Raw genomic sequence first — 20,780 nt, 5'->3', positions numbered from 1 at the left:
TGTGGTGGAGGGTCTATATGTCCTGCTTTTTTTCTTTAAAAATCACTTAGGGGTGAAGGAAACAGGGGGGCTGTTGATTTTTAATCTTTGTGGATCAGATCGTCTCATGTCCGTCAGGGGGTCAGCCCTATGTTCCCACAGCCCAATGGTCCCACAGCTCTATGTTCCCACAGCCCAATGGTCCCACAGCTCTATGTTCCCACAGCCCAATGGTCCCACAGCTCTATGTTCCCACATTTCTAAAAAAAAAAAATTTTCACTGAAAATTAGGCCTTATGTTCCCACATTTCTATCCATGAGCCTATGACGCCTCCAGAGGGCTGGAAAGTGACTCCAAGCATCCCAGGAGCACCCCCTCTCTATGCCAACCTGGCTTTCCAGAGGTATTGATGCACTGCAAACTATGGTTTGCGTCCAGTTGCTGCGCTTCTTTCGACTGATCTGACTGGAAGCTAGTCAATGCGAGGCCTCTGTGCTACTTAGTTTAGTTTGTTTATTTAAAAGGACAATGTGCACTTACATTAAATGTTTGCAATAAACAAAGAGATGGGTGCACCAGATTTAGCTAAAAGCTACATTCCATACGTAGTCCATTGCTACTGGATAATAGATTGGGTGTAATTGGCTACCAAATTGGAAGAAAGGGGGATAAAATCTGATACAAATTTATGAAAAATGAAATGTGGGAACATAGGCATGCTCCCGTCTGTCTGCACAGGGGAACACCTGACACCTGCTTTTCTTTCTCCTTCAAACAAGGCACTTTGAAACTAATTTATGGGACCTTTAACGTTAACGCTGGAAGTTTTCAGTAAATCTTTTTATTTTGGAAACGGGTAGATTTTAAGCTTGCTGTCAAGGCACAAAAAGTGACAAAGTTCATTTCCACTGAATGTGATTTTTGTTTTATTGTTTGGTTTTATGCAACTAAAGATGGCCACACACTAGACGATTTCAAATTCTTAACTGATTTTAAAAACACAGACATACAGTTTCTAGGGATTTTTAATATTATAATCCTCAGAACGCGCACACTAGACGACTCTGCCAGAGCGGGGGAGACCACACACCTGCCGTTTGAAGAAACGATTTCACAGACACGAGATCTCACAGAAACTTACGTGATTAAACGCAATTTCAGAAGAAAAAGATACAGGGACGATCAACACCGTCAGCTGTCAGTCATATTTGTAACCAAAGGCTGCAGCGAGCAAAAGACAGAAAGCAGTGGGAGTCAATTCAATTAAACAAGTCGTCTGGTGATTTTTGAGTTCTTCTGGCATTAAGCTACATTTCCGTATCTTCCAAACAGAAGGAAGCCTTTTTCAGTTGGGCAGCAGCGCCATAATGTAGCTCCGTCGTCATAACGTCTTGTCCTTTCATGGTTATTCAGCAACAGCATGATATTGGTGTCTCTTTCTGAAATCACACACAAAGATACAAACAGACACACACACACAGGCTGCTCTCCCCCTCTGGCTCCACTGATCCTGTCTCACACCTGTATCGCCTCCTTTACTACCTCCAATGGCGGCACAGAGGTGGGACCACTTCGTCCTCCATTACACCTCCTTAACATTCATAATGAAGGAGAAACATCACAGGGGCGTAAATATCCCACCTTGAACAGTCAGTCTGAACTGGACCGGAGAGCATAAAAACATCGTCAACATTTCACGACTGAATAGTTGTCGGTGTATTTGTGTAATTTAGACCGTGTGCAGGGTATTAACCCGAAATTCTTGTTCATTAAAAACCCGACATTATCTGATATATGGCCTGAGGATGATTATTTTAGTTGCCATGGTATTGAAACATAATGATATCATTTGATTTTTACTAGACTTGTATGGAAGTTATAAATCTGATATTGTGACAGTCCTTGTTGTAGTCATGCAACTAAAACAATAAAATGAAAAAATGTGTTCATGGAATTTGGTGTCTTGTTTTTTTTCTTTTCGTTTATATTCTTTACTTTAAATATTCCTTATATCTGTGGTTTGTCTTCCGCCTGGTGTTCGATTCTCATTTTTGTAACGTGTTTTGATATCCAATAAATATCTTCAATATCTATCAATAACAACAAAATGACCCCTCACTAAATCACAGCCGGTCTTTTGTATTTCCCTTTCCTTTAAGGTTCTGTTGTATGTAAATTTGTTTTAATTTTTTTTTTTTTTCTGCCAACACCTTCAGTTATTAATTGACAGAATGAACTGCAAGTTAACATCTTTGTTTTCCGATTACCGGTACACAGTGAAAACAAGTTCACCTCAATACCTTCAATGTAGAACTGAAGTCAACACCTGCTCTCACCTTTAAATCTCCTCTGAGAACTTTAGAGTAAAGATATCGACTTTATTGTCTCAATCTTCCTAGAAGAGGTTTTCTAAATAAAAAATCTGAGTCACATTGGTCAAAGTTTTTGTAAGTGAAACATCAAAATATAATATATTACTCAATTACAATCAATATTTTGTATTAAATAAATCATCACAAAAAATAACGTCAAACTTAAGCACACGCTTTTCTGTTGATTTCATATTAAAATTGTATTTTTATTAAATGTATCTATCTGCTTGTTTTTGGTGTTTTATGATTAATAAACTGGACAATACCTAAACGTGATTCTAACTTCTAAAGAACAAATATTGTTTGAATTAAATTACATTTAGGCCTACAGTTAAAAAAAAAAGAAAAAAAAAAAAAAAGATCAGTCCTCCAAACAATAAAATTCTTCACTCTTTAAACTGCAGCTTGTTAAAATGTGTTTCTCCTTTCATCATGTAAACAGGATGATTTAGTTCAGGTTGTTTTCTTTCAATGAAAAATCTATTTGATCTGTCTTCCATTTTTGAAAAATGATTGACATACTGAACGGTAACATGTTCAAAATGCTCCAGATGACTGATCCTTGACTTCTTGTTTTAGAGAATGGGATGAAATCCGATAAAAGAGGATGTATTTACAGAAACACATTATGTAATAGCTTGTTGATGTTTTACGGATGTTTAACACTTGCTGCTTGCGGCTTTCTTTGTCACACCCGGGGCTTCTGCACTTTTAGAATAGCCTATATAGGCCTACATTTTTAAAGGTTTATTTAAAGACAGGAAAACGGGTAGAGTCAGAAATTGGGGAGAGAGAAAGAGCGGGTGCTGCAAAGGGGCACGTGGCAAATGAGCCACAGGCCGGGCCCAAACCCGGGCTGACCAGCCGGAGAACCACAGCCTTCACACATGGGGCGTGCGCAACCACCAGACGCCTCAAACAAACATTTTGAATATATAATGGATAATCATTTGACAATTAGGCCTACCAATTTTATCACATGCTAAAAGTAGGCTATTTGTGGTTTTTGGGGCAGTTTTTGCGTTTAGTGGATAGGACAGCTTAAGAGAGAAAGGACATGTTAGGAGGTGAGAGTGGGGGATGATATGCAGCAGAGGGTCGAGGTCGGATTCTTTACCAAGTTGTTGTTCCGGCTTGAGCACTGAGCAGGTGTTCATGTGCATTTTACAACCCGGCAACTCGTTTTTCCTAGTGATGTGTCGGTCATGAACGATTCGTTCAAAACGAACGAATCATCTGGTTGAACGAACTGAACTGAATCATTTACTAAAAAGAGTCAACTTCAGTTGCTCTCTCCTCTCTTCCGTCTCGTGTCTCAAAGCTCCCGTTCACAGTACGTTCAGTGAACGAACTGAACGAGAGTTCCGACGTGAATCACGCTCCGACGCGAATCACTGAACGAACTGAACGAGAGCTCCGACGTGAATCACTGAACGAACTGAACGAGAGCTCCGACGTGAATCACTGAACGAACTGAACGGGAGCTCCGACGTGAATCACTGAACGAACTGAGAGGAAGAGCGGAGCTCTCGTTCAGTTTGTTCACTGAATGAACTGAGAGGGAGAGAGAGACTCAGAGCTCCCGTTCAGAATCAGTACACACAATCACTTTCACCACCCGTTTTTCATATTTTAGGTTTCACTACGCAAATAAAAGATGTACGCAAATAAATATTAGGTTATTAATTATTTTTAATTAGATAAAATGAAAACAATAAAAAATAAAAGTGAGAAACATAAATTACAGTGCAGTTAAAACTCAAAAGATAAAAAACAATAGGCTATCAAAAAGAAAATACAAAAAAGTAAATATAGACTAAAACTACAGTGCAAAAACAAATATTAAATAGACAAGGTAGAAACTATTTACAATGGTCTACATTTTAAAAATGTCACAAACAAAATATTAGCTTAAATGTGCAATCACAAACAAAATAAACTGTAGTGCAAAACAAAGTCAAGAGACAACAAAAAAAATCACCAGCATGCCAGGTGAGCAATATTGTTGCAAACAATGGGAATATCAGTGAAAATTAAGATTCATTGATTTTCTTCTAATAATCTTCAATTAAGATTACATGTGCAGGTTTGCATTGATGAATACCAGCTGACGGACCTTTGAAGAGCTGAGCCGGCTCCTTCTCTCTGAAACTATCTGCCCCGTTTTACTGAACACTCTCTCAGACGGGACAGATGTGGCCACAATGCAGAGTCTCCTCTTCATGAATTCACAGAGTCTGGGATATACCACCCTTCTACTTTGCCACCAAGTGAGGGGGTTTGAGGACCTGGGCACTAGAGGCTCCTCTATAAATCCACGGACCTCTAGCACAGAATCTGCAGTTGGATTGCGACTGCTTGTCACAAGCCCAAAGACCTGCTCATCAAACTCTTTCCAGACTGCACTCTCCTGTGTGGAGCTCCCCTCTTGTGCTTCTGCTCCCTCTTCTTCTCCCTCAGCCTGCTGGTTGGGGAATGTCATCCTTGCTGCAGAATTGCAGAGGCGATGAAACACATTGTCAGCTGCCTCATCCTGCCGAAAGGCCTTCTTCTTGAACCTCGGGTCAAGTGCTGCTGCCTCAGAGAGCAAAACATGGGATTCTATTTTATGGAACCGGTGAGACATTTGGGAACAGATGTTGTCCACCAATTTCCTAACTGGTTCACTGAGGTTTCCAGCAGCTCGTTGGTGGCTTGATGCAATCTTTTGAAGACCTCTTGCCAAAAGGATGACTTTTGAAGCTGTCACATACCTGAGTGAAAGAGAAAGAAGGGTTAGGCCTCTTAGTGATAATAATATGCATGTTGTTATTATTAATACCAGTATAACTATTAGTAGTAATCGTTGTAAAATGATCATATTCATAATCATTAGTTTGAAAAATAGCAATGAAAAGCTCTAGCTAGGAAGTAAGATAAAGCCTTTGAAGCTCCTCTGAAGTCAAGTTCCCGTGGTGATGACCTAGAGTAGCTTGATTGACAGGTTTATGACTTTGTTTTGATGTGACTGTGCAAGTGAAAATTAGGCCTTCAAAATCACAGTATTATCACGACAATGCAATAATATTGAAAAACACGTACCCTTCACCGCTTATTTCAACTGTGACCTCCTCAAAGGGCTTCAGAACATTGCAGGCCTGTTGCATCTCCTCCCACTCTTATGGAGATAGGGTGGCCAGTCTAGGATTTGTTAAGGCCAGTGTTGTGATGACAGCCTCTCTGTTCTGCAGTATTCTCTCCAGCATGTAATATGTTGAGTTCCAGTTGGGCAATCCTGTTTCAGACGCAGTTCTGGCAACCCCAACTGGTTTTGTGTGGCCTTCAGTTTTTCAGAGGCAACTGTGCTCTTGTGCATGTATTCCACAATTGCCTTGACCTTATCTACTGTAGGTTTAATAGCAGCAATGCCACTATGTACAATGAGGTTCAGGGTGTGGGCAAAGCAGAATAGGTGGGGCCAACCTGTGTTCTGGATGGCCTTCACAACATTGGCAGCATTGTCAGAGACACAGGCAACAACTTTATGCACAATGTTCCACTCCCTTGCAACCCTCAAAAGTTGCTCTGCCAGATTGTCAGCTGTGTGCCTGTCGCTCATTTCCAAACAATCTAGCAGGACGGACACATTTTGAAAGTCAGAAATGAAATGACATGTCACAGACATGAAGGAAGTTGTTGTCCTGGATGTCCAGCAGTCTGTGGTGAGACACACTGCTTCAGCTTTATCCACTCTTTCTTGAACTTTTTCATGTGTCCTCCTGTACAGCTCTGGGATAATTGAATTTGACAGTGTTTTGCGGCTTGGCAGAACATAGTTGGGGTTCAGTTCCTTTGTGTATTGCCAAAACCCCTTATCTTCAACAATGGAAAAAGGCTGCAAATCAAGTGCAATCAACCTCATCCATTGCCCTTTGCCTCATGGGGTCGATAGGCCTCGACACAAAGTGAGTGAGGGTGGCTTGTGCACGCCTTGCTCTGGGCCTATCTGTTGCCCCTTGTGTGGATACAGCAGTGCGAGTACTGGCTGGAGCAGTGCTGGTGCTGTCTTCTACTGTAGGAGCAGGCTGAGGCTCTTGTCTTACTTGTTCAAGCTGCACAGTTGGATGTTTTGACTTTAAATGTCTGTGGAGATTTGCTGTTGACCCACCTTTGGTGGAGAGCTTTGCTTTGCAAATCGTGCATGATGCGGCTGCTGGTGGAATAAATTCAAATAGTGTCCAGATAACGCTTCTCCTTCTTGACTCACTCATCTTGTTTATTCACTGTCTTACTCCTTTGATAATGGGGGAAGGGTGTTTGTTCATGAGGGTACATGGTCAGGGTGATCAGGGGAACATACCAAGTAATAGGGGAGGAGGGGAAGGGACCTTAGAGGGGGATGGTAGGGGGAAATTCAGTAGAGTGACCTTAAGTTTACAGTAAAAATGCATTTTTTAAGTGTGTATGTGTGTGGAGGGTCAAGTTAGGTCAACTGAGACATAGTTTTTTGCAGATTTTGACAACTGTCAATGTGTGTGTGTGTGTGTGTGTGTGTGTGTGTGCTTGTTCTGTGGGGTCACATCTCCCTAATAATGGTTGAGTCCAGGTGACAGATAGTTTCATAACAAAACAACAAAAACACTTTTTATATTGACAATATTTGTATACAATTTGCATGGCCATGCATTTACATCTACAGTTAAGACATTAAACAAAGCTGCCTAATATATAATCATAGTTTGTTTAAATAAAGCAGCCCTTGCCAACAAAGTAGCCTAAATTAGCCTATATTATTATTTTAAAAATCTGCTTATGTAATTTAAAATATAACTGTTCTGGTACAGGATATATTCGTTGCCATGCATATTTTCTGCATGTAGCCTATATTAAGTTAAATTAATTGTCATTCATGATAATGTTTGCAAACTGAAAGCTTCATAACAACAAGCACATACATTTTCGCGACACCCAGCTTAATTGTTATTAATTAATGATCGTACAAATCATTGACTGACTGGTCAAAGTGATTGTGTGTACTGATTCTGAACGGGAGCTCTGAGTCTCTCTCTCCCTCTCAGTACGTTCAGTGAACGAACTGAACTTGAGCTCCGCCTCCTCTCTCTCCCTCTCAGTCAGACAGTCAGTGAGTGATTTATGTACTGAACGTACTAAACAGAACGGTCGGGGAAAATAAATGTGATTGTTTTAGCAGCTTTCAGTTTGCAAACTGTGGCTTTATCCAACTAAATTCTCAGCTCATTAGTTTATTATTCACCACCAGCTGTTCTCAGTACGATCGCGAGCAGAACTAAACGTTCGGCCGTGTTTCAGTTTATTAAATTCTGATTCACAGACAGCGCTGCAGAGAAGTACTGAACGATTCGGTGAACGAATCATTTGAACGAATCACTTTACTGAACTGATTCTACTGATTCAGTACACTGAAAAGAACTGCTTTTCACATCACTAGTTTTTCCGATGTGTAAAAATAATGGACGGGACAAGCTTCCCGGTGGAGTGAAGCTTTTATTTTTAGAGCTCCCCCTGCTGACTGGCTGCAGTATAGGTCATAAACCCCGCCTCCTCAATGATAACAGACGGGATGTGGGTCAAACTGTGAAGTGAATAAATAAGTCTGGTAAGGTCTCAAAAAAGTATCTAGGGCAAAAACAAAGCCAAATAATTGTAGTCTGGCCTGCATCATTACTAATGTGTACATGTTTACAGTCTGAGTGATAAGTGGGCTATACCGAGAGGAACAGGTTTTACTTTCACCGTGCAGGCTGAAATTCATAGGACTATATATGAGGATAGAATATTTCTCTATGTATCCAGATAAAACTAAAGGTAAGATCTGATTTAATATAACTGTTACTGATTTAAGAGACTAACCGAAACGTGAAAGCAAACATCAACAACCTGCGGTGGTGTAATGTAATATTAACCGAGCATCATGCTGCTTAAACGTGATAAATATTCTGCATTGTCTTCCACACACCAATTCAACAGTCACAAGTTGATCATATTGTAAATGTAATGACGCTCATTGAGAATTTGTACTAAAAATTGACAAAACCTGACAAAAACTGCGGTGATTGTGACGGTGTCTGTATATAGCTGTATGTATAAGCGGCAATAGAGGGTATTTCAGATGACTGACTTGTATAAAAGGTGCACTAATTCTACTTAACACCTTTGAAAGGAAGTTGTTAATGCAGGAGACCAGTGTTACACACAACAGGCTGCTGTTATTGTAGTTAGGAGGAGACACAGGCACAATAAAAGAAGGCATAAAGATCGCGTTTTTCCCCACACATGTTAATATGTTTTAAATGTCATGCATTTATTTTTTATTTCTCTTCAATAATCGTTACTGAAGAGAAACACCATGATTAAAATTGAGGCTATTGTTGCCTTTTTATTGCCAAACAAAACTGAACATCCACAGCCTCTGCATTCAAAAGAATTTCAACATTGACATTTCTGTCGTCCTATTTCCCTAATTTCGCCAACATTATATTTTAAACCGGGATTTCCTTTTTCTCGGGTTGTGCGTCTCTCCCCCAGCTCGCCCCCTCTGGTGCGCTCCTCTCCACAATGCGCTCGTCTCCTCCCTCTAAAGCCCGCTGCTGCTACTCTGTAGGACGCTAGGATTGGGGTACCTCACCACTGCTTCGATACCTCTTGCCAGGGCGTTTGGTTTATGTCCGATCAGACACAGCGCTGGCCAGCTGTCTGGTGCGCAACAATGGCCCGAGTGTCGCGCCTGATCGCCCGAGCCACAGAGGACGCAGCTCGCACCTCCTGCGCAACAAGTCATTCAAAAGATGGAGGGAAGAAAAGAGAGGCCCTGTTTAATGCCGAGGTTTTTTTTATAATAAATTTATATACATTTTCTTTTTGTGATATTCAGATTTATCTGCTATAACTCGAAAATACTGTAATACTTCAATACATATTTTGCGCTTGCAGTCCTCCTTCTTTCCGTCCAAACTCTCCATGACATAAACCTGTATAACCCGCAAAAGCCTAAGTTAAATACTACCTCCTCCACAAGGTTTGCGGGGTGTAACTTAGCTGTTATTTACTATACTATTCCTTCTCTAAACGGGAGACATGTAAACAAGGGCCGCTTCCATCTATCATCCTGGTTAATGTACGCTCCCTCCGCAATAAAACGGACGAGTTACAGGCCAACATTAACCACATGCATGAGTACAGGACTGCCTCTGTTCTTGCTTTTACTGAGAGGTGGTTGAATAAGAACGATAATGATAACACGCTGCACGTTGATGGCTTCTCCCCCCCCTTAAAGACTTGATCGAGACAGTAAGCTCACTGGGAAACAACATTGGGGCGGCGTGTGTCTTTATGTAAACACACGCTGGTGCTCGACGATCGTCGTGAGGGAGAAACTGTGCACTTCGGACATTGAGCTTCTGGCTGTCTCCAGAGCTCTATGGACAGCAGCACAGTCCCCCAGCTGTGGTAACACTCCACAGTTATCCTATCCCCAAGAAAAGCCCCGCCAAATCACTGAACGACCTCAGGCCTGTGGCCCTCACGTTTCTGGTGATGAAGGCCATGGAGAGGATCATAAAACAACACATCATCAGAGAAACCGACTCCCAGATGGACCCGCTACAATTTACTTATCGTGCAGACAGAGGTGTCGATGATGCAAAAACATTCATAATAAACACTGTTCACAAACACCTGGAGCACCCCAACACCTCAGCCAGACTCCTGTTTGCAGACTTCTCCTCTGCATTCAACACCCTGCAGCCTCACATCCTGGCTGACAAACTTTCAACTTGCTTCCATCTGAACGACCAGCTTATCCTGTGGTTTTTGGACTTTCTGACCAACAGATCACAGAGAGTTCTGGTCAACAACACCTTCTCCAACCTCCAACACACCTCAACTGGCTCCCCTCAGGGCTGCATGCTCTCACCTCTGCTCTTCATCCTCTACACCGATGACTGCAGAACCACACAGCCAAACTGTCACCTGGTGAAGTACGCGGACGACACAGTTCTCCTGTCTCTGCTTCAGTTCTTCAGGAGTTTGTGGAGTGGTGTGACAGCTCCTGCCTCGAACTGAACGTGAGCAAGACCAAAGACATGGTGGTGACCTTCTCCAACAAGCAGAGGGAACTGGCTGCAGCTGCAATCACCACAATCCATAGGAATCCTGTCGAACTAATAGAGGAGTATAAGTACCTGGGTACCATCTTCGACAGCCTGCTGAAATTCTCCTCCAACACTGAGGAGATTCTCAGGAAATGTCAGCAGCACCTTATTAACTTATTGTTTAGTATCTAGTATTTAGCCTACTTGCACATAGCTCTGTATATATATATTTATTTCTCGTTTACTGCACATAGTTCTGTTTACATCTGGTCACTACTGCACATAGTTCTGATGACATCTGTTTACATCTGTTAGTCCGATCACTGTCCACTTATATCTACTCTTTTTATATTTTGTATTTTAAGTTAAGTTTAAGCTTTAAGTTGTATTTAAATTGACACTTTATATTTAGGTTAAAATGTTTCGTACTTGCACTGTTGTTAATTTACTGCTCTGTGTGCCTTTGAATTGCCCCCTGGGGACAAATAAAGTTTTTTGAATTGAATTGAATTGAATTGAATTCAATAAGTGATTGGTAAACCAGAGTTAAAATATGTTTGCTGACATTAAAAGTCCTTAGTTTCCTCATCAGGTGGAGTCTCTGTTGTGATTTTTTGTAGACAGAGTCAGCATGCTGTGAAAAGGAGAGGCAGATATCTGTTCCCAGATATTTAAAAGAAAGAACCTGCTCTACAAGCTGACCCTGGATTGTGAGTGGTTGGAAGAGAGGTGATGGTGATTTTCCTCTGCACCCACAGCTCCTTAGTCTTTGTGATGTTGAGGTCCGGTGAGTCTTCTCCAATTGTCTGGACCAGGTTGTTGACTGCCTGCTGGTATTGAGTCAGGGCAGTGGTGTCAGTCAGTTGCGCAACCAGGACCATGTCATCTGCATACTTAAAAAGTGTCATTCCTTCACTGTTGCAGGAGATGTTGTTTGTGTAGACCGAGAAGAGAATGGGAGATAAAACACAACCCTGGGGAAGACCTGTGTTTAAAACCAATTTACTGGAATTAAAACCATTTAAAAAGACCTGTTGTGGTCTTTCATGTAAAAAACTCTTAATCCATAAAACCAGTGTAGGGTGGACATTAAGGGGACATCCCAGAGGCTCAACAGTGTCTGTGTGTACAGTATTGAAAGCAGAGGAGAAGTCCATGAATAAAATCCTAGTGTGGGGATGTGCAGAGTCAAGGTGTTTGGTGACAATGTCTAAAAGTGTGAGACTTGCATTCTCTACACCACGTTTTGCTTTATAGGCAAATTGTAGGGGATGAAGTTTGTTAGACAACATTTTAGACAGATGGTCACACACTACTCTCTCCATACATTTACACAACACAGAGGTCAGGGCCACCGGTCTGTAGTCCTTAAGGTCCTTAGCATGTGTCTTTTTTGGGATTGGGATTATAGTGGATTCCTTCCACTGGTTGGGGACACACCCAGAATCCAAAAGGTGCTGAAACAGTCTGGTGAGAATCCCACCTAGCTGGGTGGAGCATTCCTTGAGCACCCTACCTCTAAGCCTGTCAGGGCCAGAGGCCTTGTGTGGGTTGACTCTGTGCAGGATGGAGGTAACCAGTTGTTCATTAATAGTGAGGGCTTGGTGGGGGGAACTAGAGGTTGGGGCAGATCCAGTTGGTTGGTGTGTTGCTGCTGCTGTTAAAACGGGTGAAGAAGATGTTGAGTTCTTCTGCAAAGGAGCTAGAGTCTGGGCAGTTAACCAGTGCAGGTTTAGGGTCTCTTCCCATCATAGTGTTTAAACCCTGCCACGCCTCCCTTGCATTTCCAGAGGTTAATTTCTGTTCCACTTTTTTTGTAGTTGATCTTAGCCAGCCTAGACATCCTTATGAACTCTTTCTCTAGTTCCTTTACCCTAAGATTGTCTCTTAGGCCATTTTCTTCTGGACCAGGCAGATTTTCATGTCCCTTGTAACCCATTTTTTGTTGTTTGGATGAATGGTTATTTGTTTGGTTGTAGTGACAGTGTCCTCACAGAATGTAATGTAAGAGGTAAATACATCTGTCAACATGTTAGGATCACTGCCACAGTCATTAAAAAACAAATCCCAGTCAGTCAGTTCAAAACAACCTTTTAGTGATTCAGTTGCTTCTTTATTCCAGACTCTGATATTTTTTGTGATGGGTTTTCCTGTTTTCAGTTGCGATCCGTATCTTGGCAGTAACAAGATGACGTTGTGGTCAGAGCGGCCGAGAGGTGGGCGTGGTTTTGAAATGTATGCATCAGGGATATTGCCATAGCACAAGTCCAGTATGTTTTGCATTCTGGTGGGAGTTGTGACGTATTGCTCCATATTGGGCAGATGTGTGGTGATGTCACACCTGTTAAAGTCCCCCAGTACAAACACTGGCTGCTCTCCAGTCTGATTGACAGCTCTGTTATAACAATCAGATATGTGCTCAGCAGCGAGGTTGAAATCCGGCCCTGGTACAGACACTAAAACGACAGTAATCTGGGAGAACTCTCTGGGTAAATAGTGTGGTCTGAAGGACACAGTCATTATTTCGTAGTGTTTACAGCACTCAGTTTCCCTTACCGTGAAGTGTGTTGCCCATTTGCAGTTGACAGCCATGCAGAGCCCGCCCCCAATCGTCTTCCGCGTTTTCGACACATCTCTGTCAAAGCGAATGATGTTAAAGCCATCTAGAGGTAAGTCCGCATCCCCAGTCAGCCATGTCTCTGTGAAACAGAAAAGGCTGGTTTGCCGATAATCCAGATCGAACCTGACGAGAGTGGAGAGTTCCTCAGCCTTATTCCGTAGCGATCGCACGTTGGATAGGGTTATGGCAGGTAAAGGTAGCCGGCTGCCTCTCCTCCTTAGCCTGTTACATATCCCTCCTCTTGATCCTCTTTTCCTTCGTATTCGCTTCCGCTTGTTTCCCCGAAGTAACACAAGAGGTATGTCTTTAGTGAGGAGGGATACCTGCGCTGGCTTCCTCTTAAATATAATTGTAAATGAACTTTTTACTGCGGTTCTATGTAAATAAGTTCACAAATTGTTCTCAGCAAAGTCTGTTGGCATGTTTGCACTTTAGAGTTTATCTAAGTTTAAAAAAAAATATCCCCTTTGTTCTACACAGAGAGAAAAAATAGGTTTTGTAGGTTTGCACTTTACAGTTTAGAGTTTGTAAGTACTTGAATTCAATACATGTAAAATAAAAAAAATAAATAAATAAAAAAAATATATATATATATTATGTAAATATTGTACATTTATAGTTCTATTCAGGACAAAGTTCTGCATTTGTTGTGTCCAAATATGTTTTTCATTGTATTTGCATGTGTCCTGTCTGAGTTTGTTTTGTTTTCCAAGTATGTCTTGTCCTGTGTCCTCATGGCCTGCACCTTGTTGTGGTGAGTGGGCGGCCTGTGTATAAATGTTGTGTTGTGAAGGAAAGCACACACATTATTTATTTCAATTCATGATCTTTTATATTTATTTGTTAAACATTCATTTTTGTGCTGTTTTTATGCCTTCATTAGAGAGACAGGGCCGTGGACAGAGCGGGGAACAACACACAGGAACCACATGTCATATTGCAACCCAGGCCGCCTGCCCTGAGGCCTCTGCACAAACTTGTTATTTCTACTCTGAAACAGCCTATTTTGAACGTGGTGTGTATTTGACTTCCTGTATTCCTGAAGCCAGCCTCAGGCGGACACTCGACAAACTGCAGGATTTTGCACTTCCACATTGGCTTCATTCATTGCCACTTGTCCGTAATACTACAAATAAGGGTCTTCAGATATTAATTTTATTTTTAATATAAAGGACAGGAAAGTTCAGAATCTGGGGCGGTTTGTTCAAAGTAACCCAAAAGGATTAAACCGTGAAATATAGACATATGTACCTGTTTTGCAGGTTATTGATTACCTGATGCCCCCTACTGGTTTCATAGTGCAACTTGCCAATTAAGTACTGAATCAGGATCAGCCGTACCTGGAGTAATACTGGTAATACAACCAGAACCCCTTGAGCTGCATGATAGAACTAGAATAGGTTTGAGGTACAAGTATAGCAGTAAGTATAATAATAAACTAAGTAATAACTATTTTTGTTTCTGTGAGGGCTTCCTTCCACAGTCCAAAGGGGTTCGCCGTGGGGAGAAAAAAGTAAGGGATACCATCAGGTGGAATGGCTGGGGTACAGCAGAGTTTGGGGGGGGGGGGGTAAAAGAAAGGGGAGAGAAAAGAGAGAGTGGGAGGAAGAGCTGTGACAGACCTGAACAGTGTGATGACTACCCTTGTTTGCTAAAAAGAACACAAACTTGTGTAGATAAATATTTAAACAATAGAATGATTGAACATCAAACTCTTAAAGTAAAGGTAAATCTTGTTTTTTTTTTTCCCTGCAAAGATTTTGTTTGAAAAACCACATCCAGCACCATCCTACTGGATTTGGTCTTTCAAACAAAGGGTGATATTATTTAAAAATATAACATTTCTCAAAAAAAGGCCAAGATCCCTAAACTTTATCTGAGGATGATGCACAATGCATCTATCAACAGATGAAATAATGGAAGCCATCACACTGTTCACAAAGAGACGGGCTTCGTTCATTTTCTTCGGGCTGCAAGATCTCCACCGGCTCCTCTAGATGATGGCCGAGAAGATGATCCTCATCTGGGGGAACTGCCGATGGAGATCGTGCGACGAGCATGATACCTTTCACTCGGCCAAGGTCATTCCCGCCGCAGTGAATGAGCAGGACATCTGGAACAGCTCTTCCTTGAAGACACTGGTGAAAGAAGGGGAGAAAGTTCCTCCAGACCATGCCACCCCCAGCCAACCCACTGGACCCGGGCATCCAGACCAAGGTTGGTCCCGATGGTCTCCCTTGCCCTCTTCTCCCCACGGCGAATGAGGCTGTCCCAGATTATGAATATCCTGGGTTCTGTGAATTGTTCAATGAAAAGAAAAACAACCTTTACTGGCCCCTTCCAATGCGAAGGAGCTGCAGCTCTTCTCTGTGCTCCTTCCGGATATCTGAGCTCCTCACCCTACCTCTAAGGCTGAGCCCAGCCCTCCTCTGGAGGAAACTTATTTCAGCCACTTTTATTCACTATTTTATTCTTTCATCACTACCCATAGCTCATGACTATAGGTAAGGATTGAAATGTAGATCAACCGGTAAATTGAAAGCTTTGCCTTTCGACTCAGCTCCCTCTTCATAACGACGGTCTGGCACAATACTGCTGACGCTGTCCCTATCTGACTGTCAGTATCACAATCCTTTTTTCCTTTCCTCGAGAACAAGACCCCAGGATACTTCAACTCCTTGAGCTGAGGCAGGTGCTCACTCCCCACGCGGTGGGAGCAATCCAATGTTTTTCAGACATACAACCATTGCCTCAGACTTGGAGTTGCTGACCCTCATCCCGACTTCTTCTGCCTCTGCTGCAAACCGCCCCAAGGCGGTTTGTGTGTGTGTGTGTGTGTGGGTGCTGAGAGATATCTTCCACTATAAGCCCGTCCTGACCAAGCAGCAGTTCCTGCAGTGGGGTTTCTCTCAGAGGAAAATCTCTGTGGTGTGTGACGTCATTAACTTTGTGCAGCAGAAACACAACCAGCTGAAGAAGGTTTGAATAATGTCACTTCTTCTTCATTAAAGTTGTTATTTGATCTCTACCATCAGAGGACTTCCTGTTTCTGTATGAAAGAACAGTCCGAGATCAAAGAATCACATCTGCTTTCTTTGCATGTTTGTATTTTTGCTATTGTACTTTAAACATAATAATAGAACTTAATGTTCAAAATTAATGGATTTAAGAAAATGAAAAGAGGAAATCCACGTATAAATTTAAATATTGCACCCATTATTTTAGTGATATTTTTTCTGGAATGTATCTGTCATGTAGAAAAGGGTCATATTTGTATTCTACACATCATTTTTAAATGTGCAATAACATATATGGCAGTAAATATTTACTTTGTTTATTATGTAACTAACTTTTGTCAGGCCCCGTGTCCACCTAGCGTTGTTTTCAATGAGCAGACAGCGTGCGCAGCAGAAAGCAGCCGCCTGGAGAAAAGGCACAGCGCCCTTCTCCTTTTTCGTGCGGTGACACCGAGCGCTCAAGTTGAGAATCCCTCAACTTTTCAGAAAGGCGCTGTTGACGTCACCGGCACTCTTTTACCAAATATATAATACCCCCCGTAGTTTTACCGCCTACGGATCATGTCTTGTACCCACATCCTTTTTGTGTTTGATCGAGAAATAAACAATCTGAAATAAAAAACATACAGTAAAAAGTAACAGAGCAGTGTCAGTCAATCAGCTGCCGTTGTCAGCTGACTGTTGCCATGGACAGATGTACAGCGCTTTTCTTCTCAGCGCACAAATGCTTCGTGCTAATGCCCCCCGAGTGCACAACCAGCGCTTTTCTGGTACGATAAAACGCTAGGTGGAGCTTTAAGGGGGCCTTAAAGTGTTGTTGTTGAGGGGATCAACTGCGAGTTGAACCTTCACACTGTTTCATCATCATCATCATCATCACCATCTCTATTGCCAGCCTCAGGAGTCCATTAGAAAACATTTAAAAGACAAGCAAAATAAAATACATAGGGTAAAAACACATACAGACAAAACATCACCAATATTCTGAAAGACAACTGTACAAGGATGACTGGTATCGCACGTGTTTATTTAGCTGCTGTCACAAGTAAATTACTTTTTCTTAACTTCATTTCTGTTAAAAAAACAAAACAGTTTCGCTCCATCCTCATCACCAGCTCATCTCTCCGTTATCACTACCTGCCTCCTCATCCTGTATTCATTGTGTCTTTATCCGTCCCTCCATCCATTATGTTTTTATCCTCCCTTCTCCCCTCTCTGTCCACCTGGCACTTTGACATTACCCCTTCATGATCCAACCTTTCAACATGTGTGTTTTCTTGTTTTTTTGTAGCCCAGAGTCAGATGTCCGGCCCAGAACAAGGAGGGCAGGCCGGATGGCAGAGGAGAAGTTCAGCCCACACTAATCGTAAGTGGAGTGTAGAAGGTTGCTTTCTTAAATCAGTGCTTTAATCAGGTGAGAAGAGTCAGACAGGTCGTGTATTAGACTTCTTAATCAGTGAGCTAAGTTCATTTTCTTCAATTTAATGCCTTTGTGTTTGTTTTTCAGGCGCCTGATCAGCCACTCGTAGTGAATCACACAGAATATCAATCCATCTTTCATGCAGAAAGGTTCTCCTCCAGTTCTCCTGGAAACATGATCACAGAGGAGGAGGCAGATGAGGAGGAAGAGGAGGAGGAAGATGAGCAGGAGGGCGACCGCCTTCAGGTGAGTCTCTCTATCAGGCAAATACAGTGACGGGCCTGATGAAGGCCTTATTCATTACCTCAATCTCTGCAAACACAGCGACATCTGGTGGCTGTTAAAGGTATAGCAGTTCTCAGCACCACACTGCACTTTAATAAATTAAGAAAACGTTTCACTTTCATTATTGTAAAGAGAATTCTAGAGCCAGATTGTTCCAAAACGACAGCACAGAAATAACACAACAAAGTCAAATATAAGTGAAATCCCCCCAAAAAAGTGGATCGGTGTGTCTCTGATTTCTTAGCTGTTAAACTTTCTAAATTGTGAAAATGAATGAAGCTTTTTGGAAAGCAGTGATTTTTAAAAGCTCCAGACGTCATGAAACATTTTTTATTTTCTCTATTTTACACAAAACCAGACAGAATGGGTGGAAAGAAAGATTTTAGAGCTTTTGTATCATCTGCCCATCTCTAGTTATTAAATTGAATTACCTTAAAATATTTGGATCCAAAAAGATTTCAATAAAACAAGATGTTTAGTTCCTCTTGGTTAAAAAATTAACATGGAGGAGATGATCATCTTTGACTGGTAGCCAACCATATTTTAAGGAGCAATATATTAAATATCAACTGAATGAAATGATAAAGTGATCTTACTATATGATCAGACATTAAGTAAACATGCTGTGTTGAAGTGCTGGCTTCTCTGACAACAATGCAGCAGCCAGTATGTCCTCCTCCTAACTTTAGATTCTGGTCCTGAATGCTCTGGATTTGTTTGGACCAGAGAAGGAAGGCGGTTTTAAGGAACCCCGACACAACGGTTTTGGGCGCCCCTCAGATTGCCAGGCAAACAACAAACCAACAGGTGTTGCAGCAATGAAAGCGGGCAAGCAAAATGGTTCAGATAGAAGTGACTCTACCCTACCTAAAAAGCCTCGGTATTTCCCTGCTCTCGCCCCAATGACAACTGGGATTGGCTCCAGCCCCCCTGCGACCATTAAAGGGAAAAGCGATATAGATAATGGATGGATGGATGGATCTGGCATCACATTAAAAATGAGCATATCGTTTTCCCAAAACAGTGAAATATTTCATTTCAACATTTGTAATGTTGTCTTTGAGCTATTTTCAGTGAAATATGGGGCATTACTGTTTTGCATATCATCACATTCTGTTTTTATTTACATACTACTCTTCTGGATGTAAAATCAGTCTGGTCTGTGTCTCAGTCTCACTCAGAGCTAGAGGGACGACTCTCAGCTCTGGAGGCCCAGCTACAGAGTCTGCAGCCTGGACTGGACCGGATCAGAGTCCTGGAGAGACGCCTGGAAGACCTGGAGAGACGGAGACACACAGATAAGGTTCAGCACTCACTCTTTATCATCAGTTATTTCCCTCATCAGTCAGACAGCAGAGGAAATCTTCTTTATGAAATGTTTCTCACAGAGTGAAGGTGGCGTGGTGATCATCTCCAGAGAGAGCTGGGAGAACCTGATGAGCAGAGTCGTTCTTCTGGAAACTCAATCAGAACTTAGAGACACACAGGTACCTCACCTTCATGTATCTCTTTACTTATACTGACTGTATACAAACCTAATCATGGGAACATGTTCAGGTATGTTCTGATTACAAACTTTTAAGATTCAAATCTGAGCGAGAGCAACAGTTTCTACCTCAGATGAAGAAAAACCATTCAGTTGTTGCAGAAGTTAAACTACACAATCAGGGCATTTAGAAAATATATAAACGAAGTAAGCTTTTTTACACACGCATAGTTGGTAACCTGCTTTGAAAAAAGACCAAACATACAGAAATATAATCATTAAAGGTGAGATGGCTACACGAGCCACACAGATACAAACATGTAAACAATTCCGACACACTTTCTCCAGATTAAATACTAAAACACTCTGTGCTTCGACAACATGAAGGGTGATTAATAAAATGCCTGATTAGTCTCCATGATTCATATTCTGCTACTTAACATGAACAAATCAAATCAAATCATACCATTAAAAACAAGACATGCTGCTTTCTGGACACACAGCAATTATTGTGATTACAGTTAAACAATAGTGGTCAAATGTTTGACAATCGGAGGCGGGGTGATTCTGTAGAGTTCTTAATATTTAAACCCAACAACCCCAAACAAATACAACCCTCCCTGTGTACATTCCTACACTTAAAATAATTTCCCAAGAATGAGGAAACCTTTCTTGTTTCTGGTAAAGGTGTGGCAATTGAAAAGAAGTTCCACCTCAGAGATAATTGACTGATACGGGTAAAGCCTCATTGTTTCCTGGGAAGGTTTGGAAGTTCATTCCTCTTGCAAGCTAAGAGGGGAGAGAGAAGAAAAACCTTCTCTATGTTCTTCTAATAATAATAATAACTTAATATCTATAGCACCTCTAAAAAACACACGTTTACAAAGTGCTTTGATGTACAGCAAATGCATAAAAAGAACAAAGCAAAAGGAATCCAAACAGAAAAAAAGACAATACAAAAACCTCTTTAACCCAACCAGCACAAGATGCACCAAGATGGTGATATTTATACTCTGAGCAGAGAAGAGGGAGGTGATTACACACCTTTCCCCCCGTTTGTCTCAAAGAAAGTGTCTGCATGAAACACAAAACTAAGGGAAGGGTTCCCACCCGTCCTGGAAAACCTGGAAAACAGTTGACTAATTTTCCAGTACTGGAAAATCAGAGAAAAAGTCAAATGCCCTGGAAAATCACATGTTGTCCTGGAAAATTATTCCAACACTCTCCTACAGGGTTTGACATTTTCATCACCATACGTTAATAAAAGTATCTATTTGTTGCATAATCCACACTAATAATAATAATAATAATATGTGTGTGGGTGTGAGATGTGTGAGCATTCAAAGTTCATCATGAGACGATACACAGTGTCCTGCAAGCAGACAATGTGGTGGAACCGGTAGCTGGCGTTTGTAGGTGAAGTATTGCAGAACTATGCAGACACACCAACACACAAGTATGTAGTGTTCATGACAGCATAGGCCACTAC

At 41.6% G+C, this 20,780-nt stretch overlaps 2 protein-coding genes across 3 annotated transcripts in view; both read left to right on the top strand.

The window, feature by feature from the left end:
- The window catches only part of LOC109986910 (deoxycytidylate deaminase), an 81,282-nt gene that overhangs the window by 4,222 nt on the left and 56,280 nt on the right, over window positions 1-20,780 (top strand). The window lies entirely within an intron of this gene.
- Window positions 15,084-20,761, top strand: LOC109977396 (centrosomal protein of 44 kDa-like). Its single transcript, XM_065960825.1, has 6 exons — window positions 15,084-15,300; window positions 15,839-16,062; window positions 17,392-17,466; window positions 17,608-17,766; window positions 18,977-19,108; window positions 19,194-20,761. Exons 1-6 carry the CDS (start codon window positions 15,084-15,086, stop codon window positions 19,326-19,328), a joined length of 942 nt encoding a protein of 313 aa, XP_065816897.1. The 3' UTR covers window positions 19,329-20,761.

The sequence above is a fragment of the Labrus bergylta genome, chromosome 1, assembly GCF_963930695.1.
Source record: "Labrus bergylta chromosome 1, fLabBer1.1, whole genome shotgun sequence".
Taxonomy (NCBI): Eukaryota; Metazoa; Chordata; class Actinopteri; order Labriformes; family Labridae; genus Labrus; species Labrus bergylta.
This window is presented reverse-complemented; position numbering and strand designations above follow the sequence as displayed.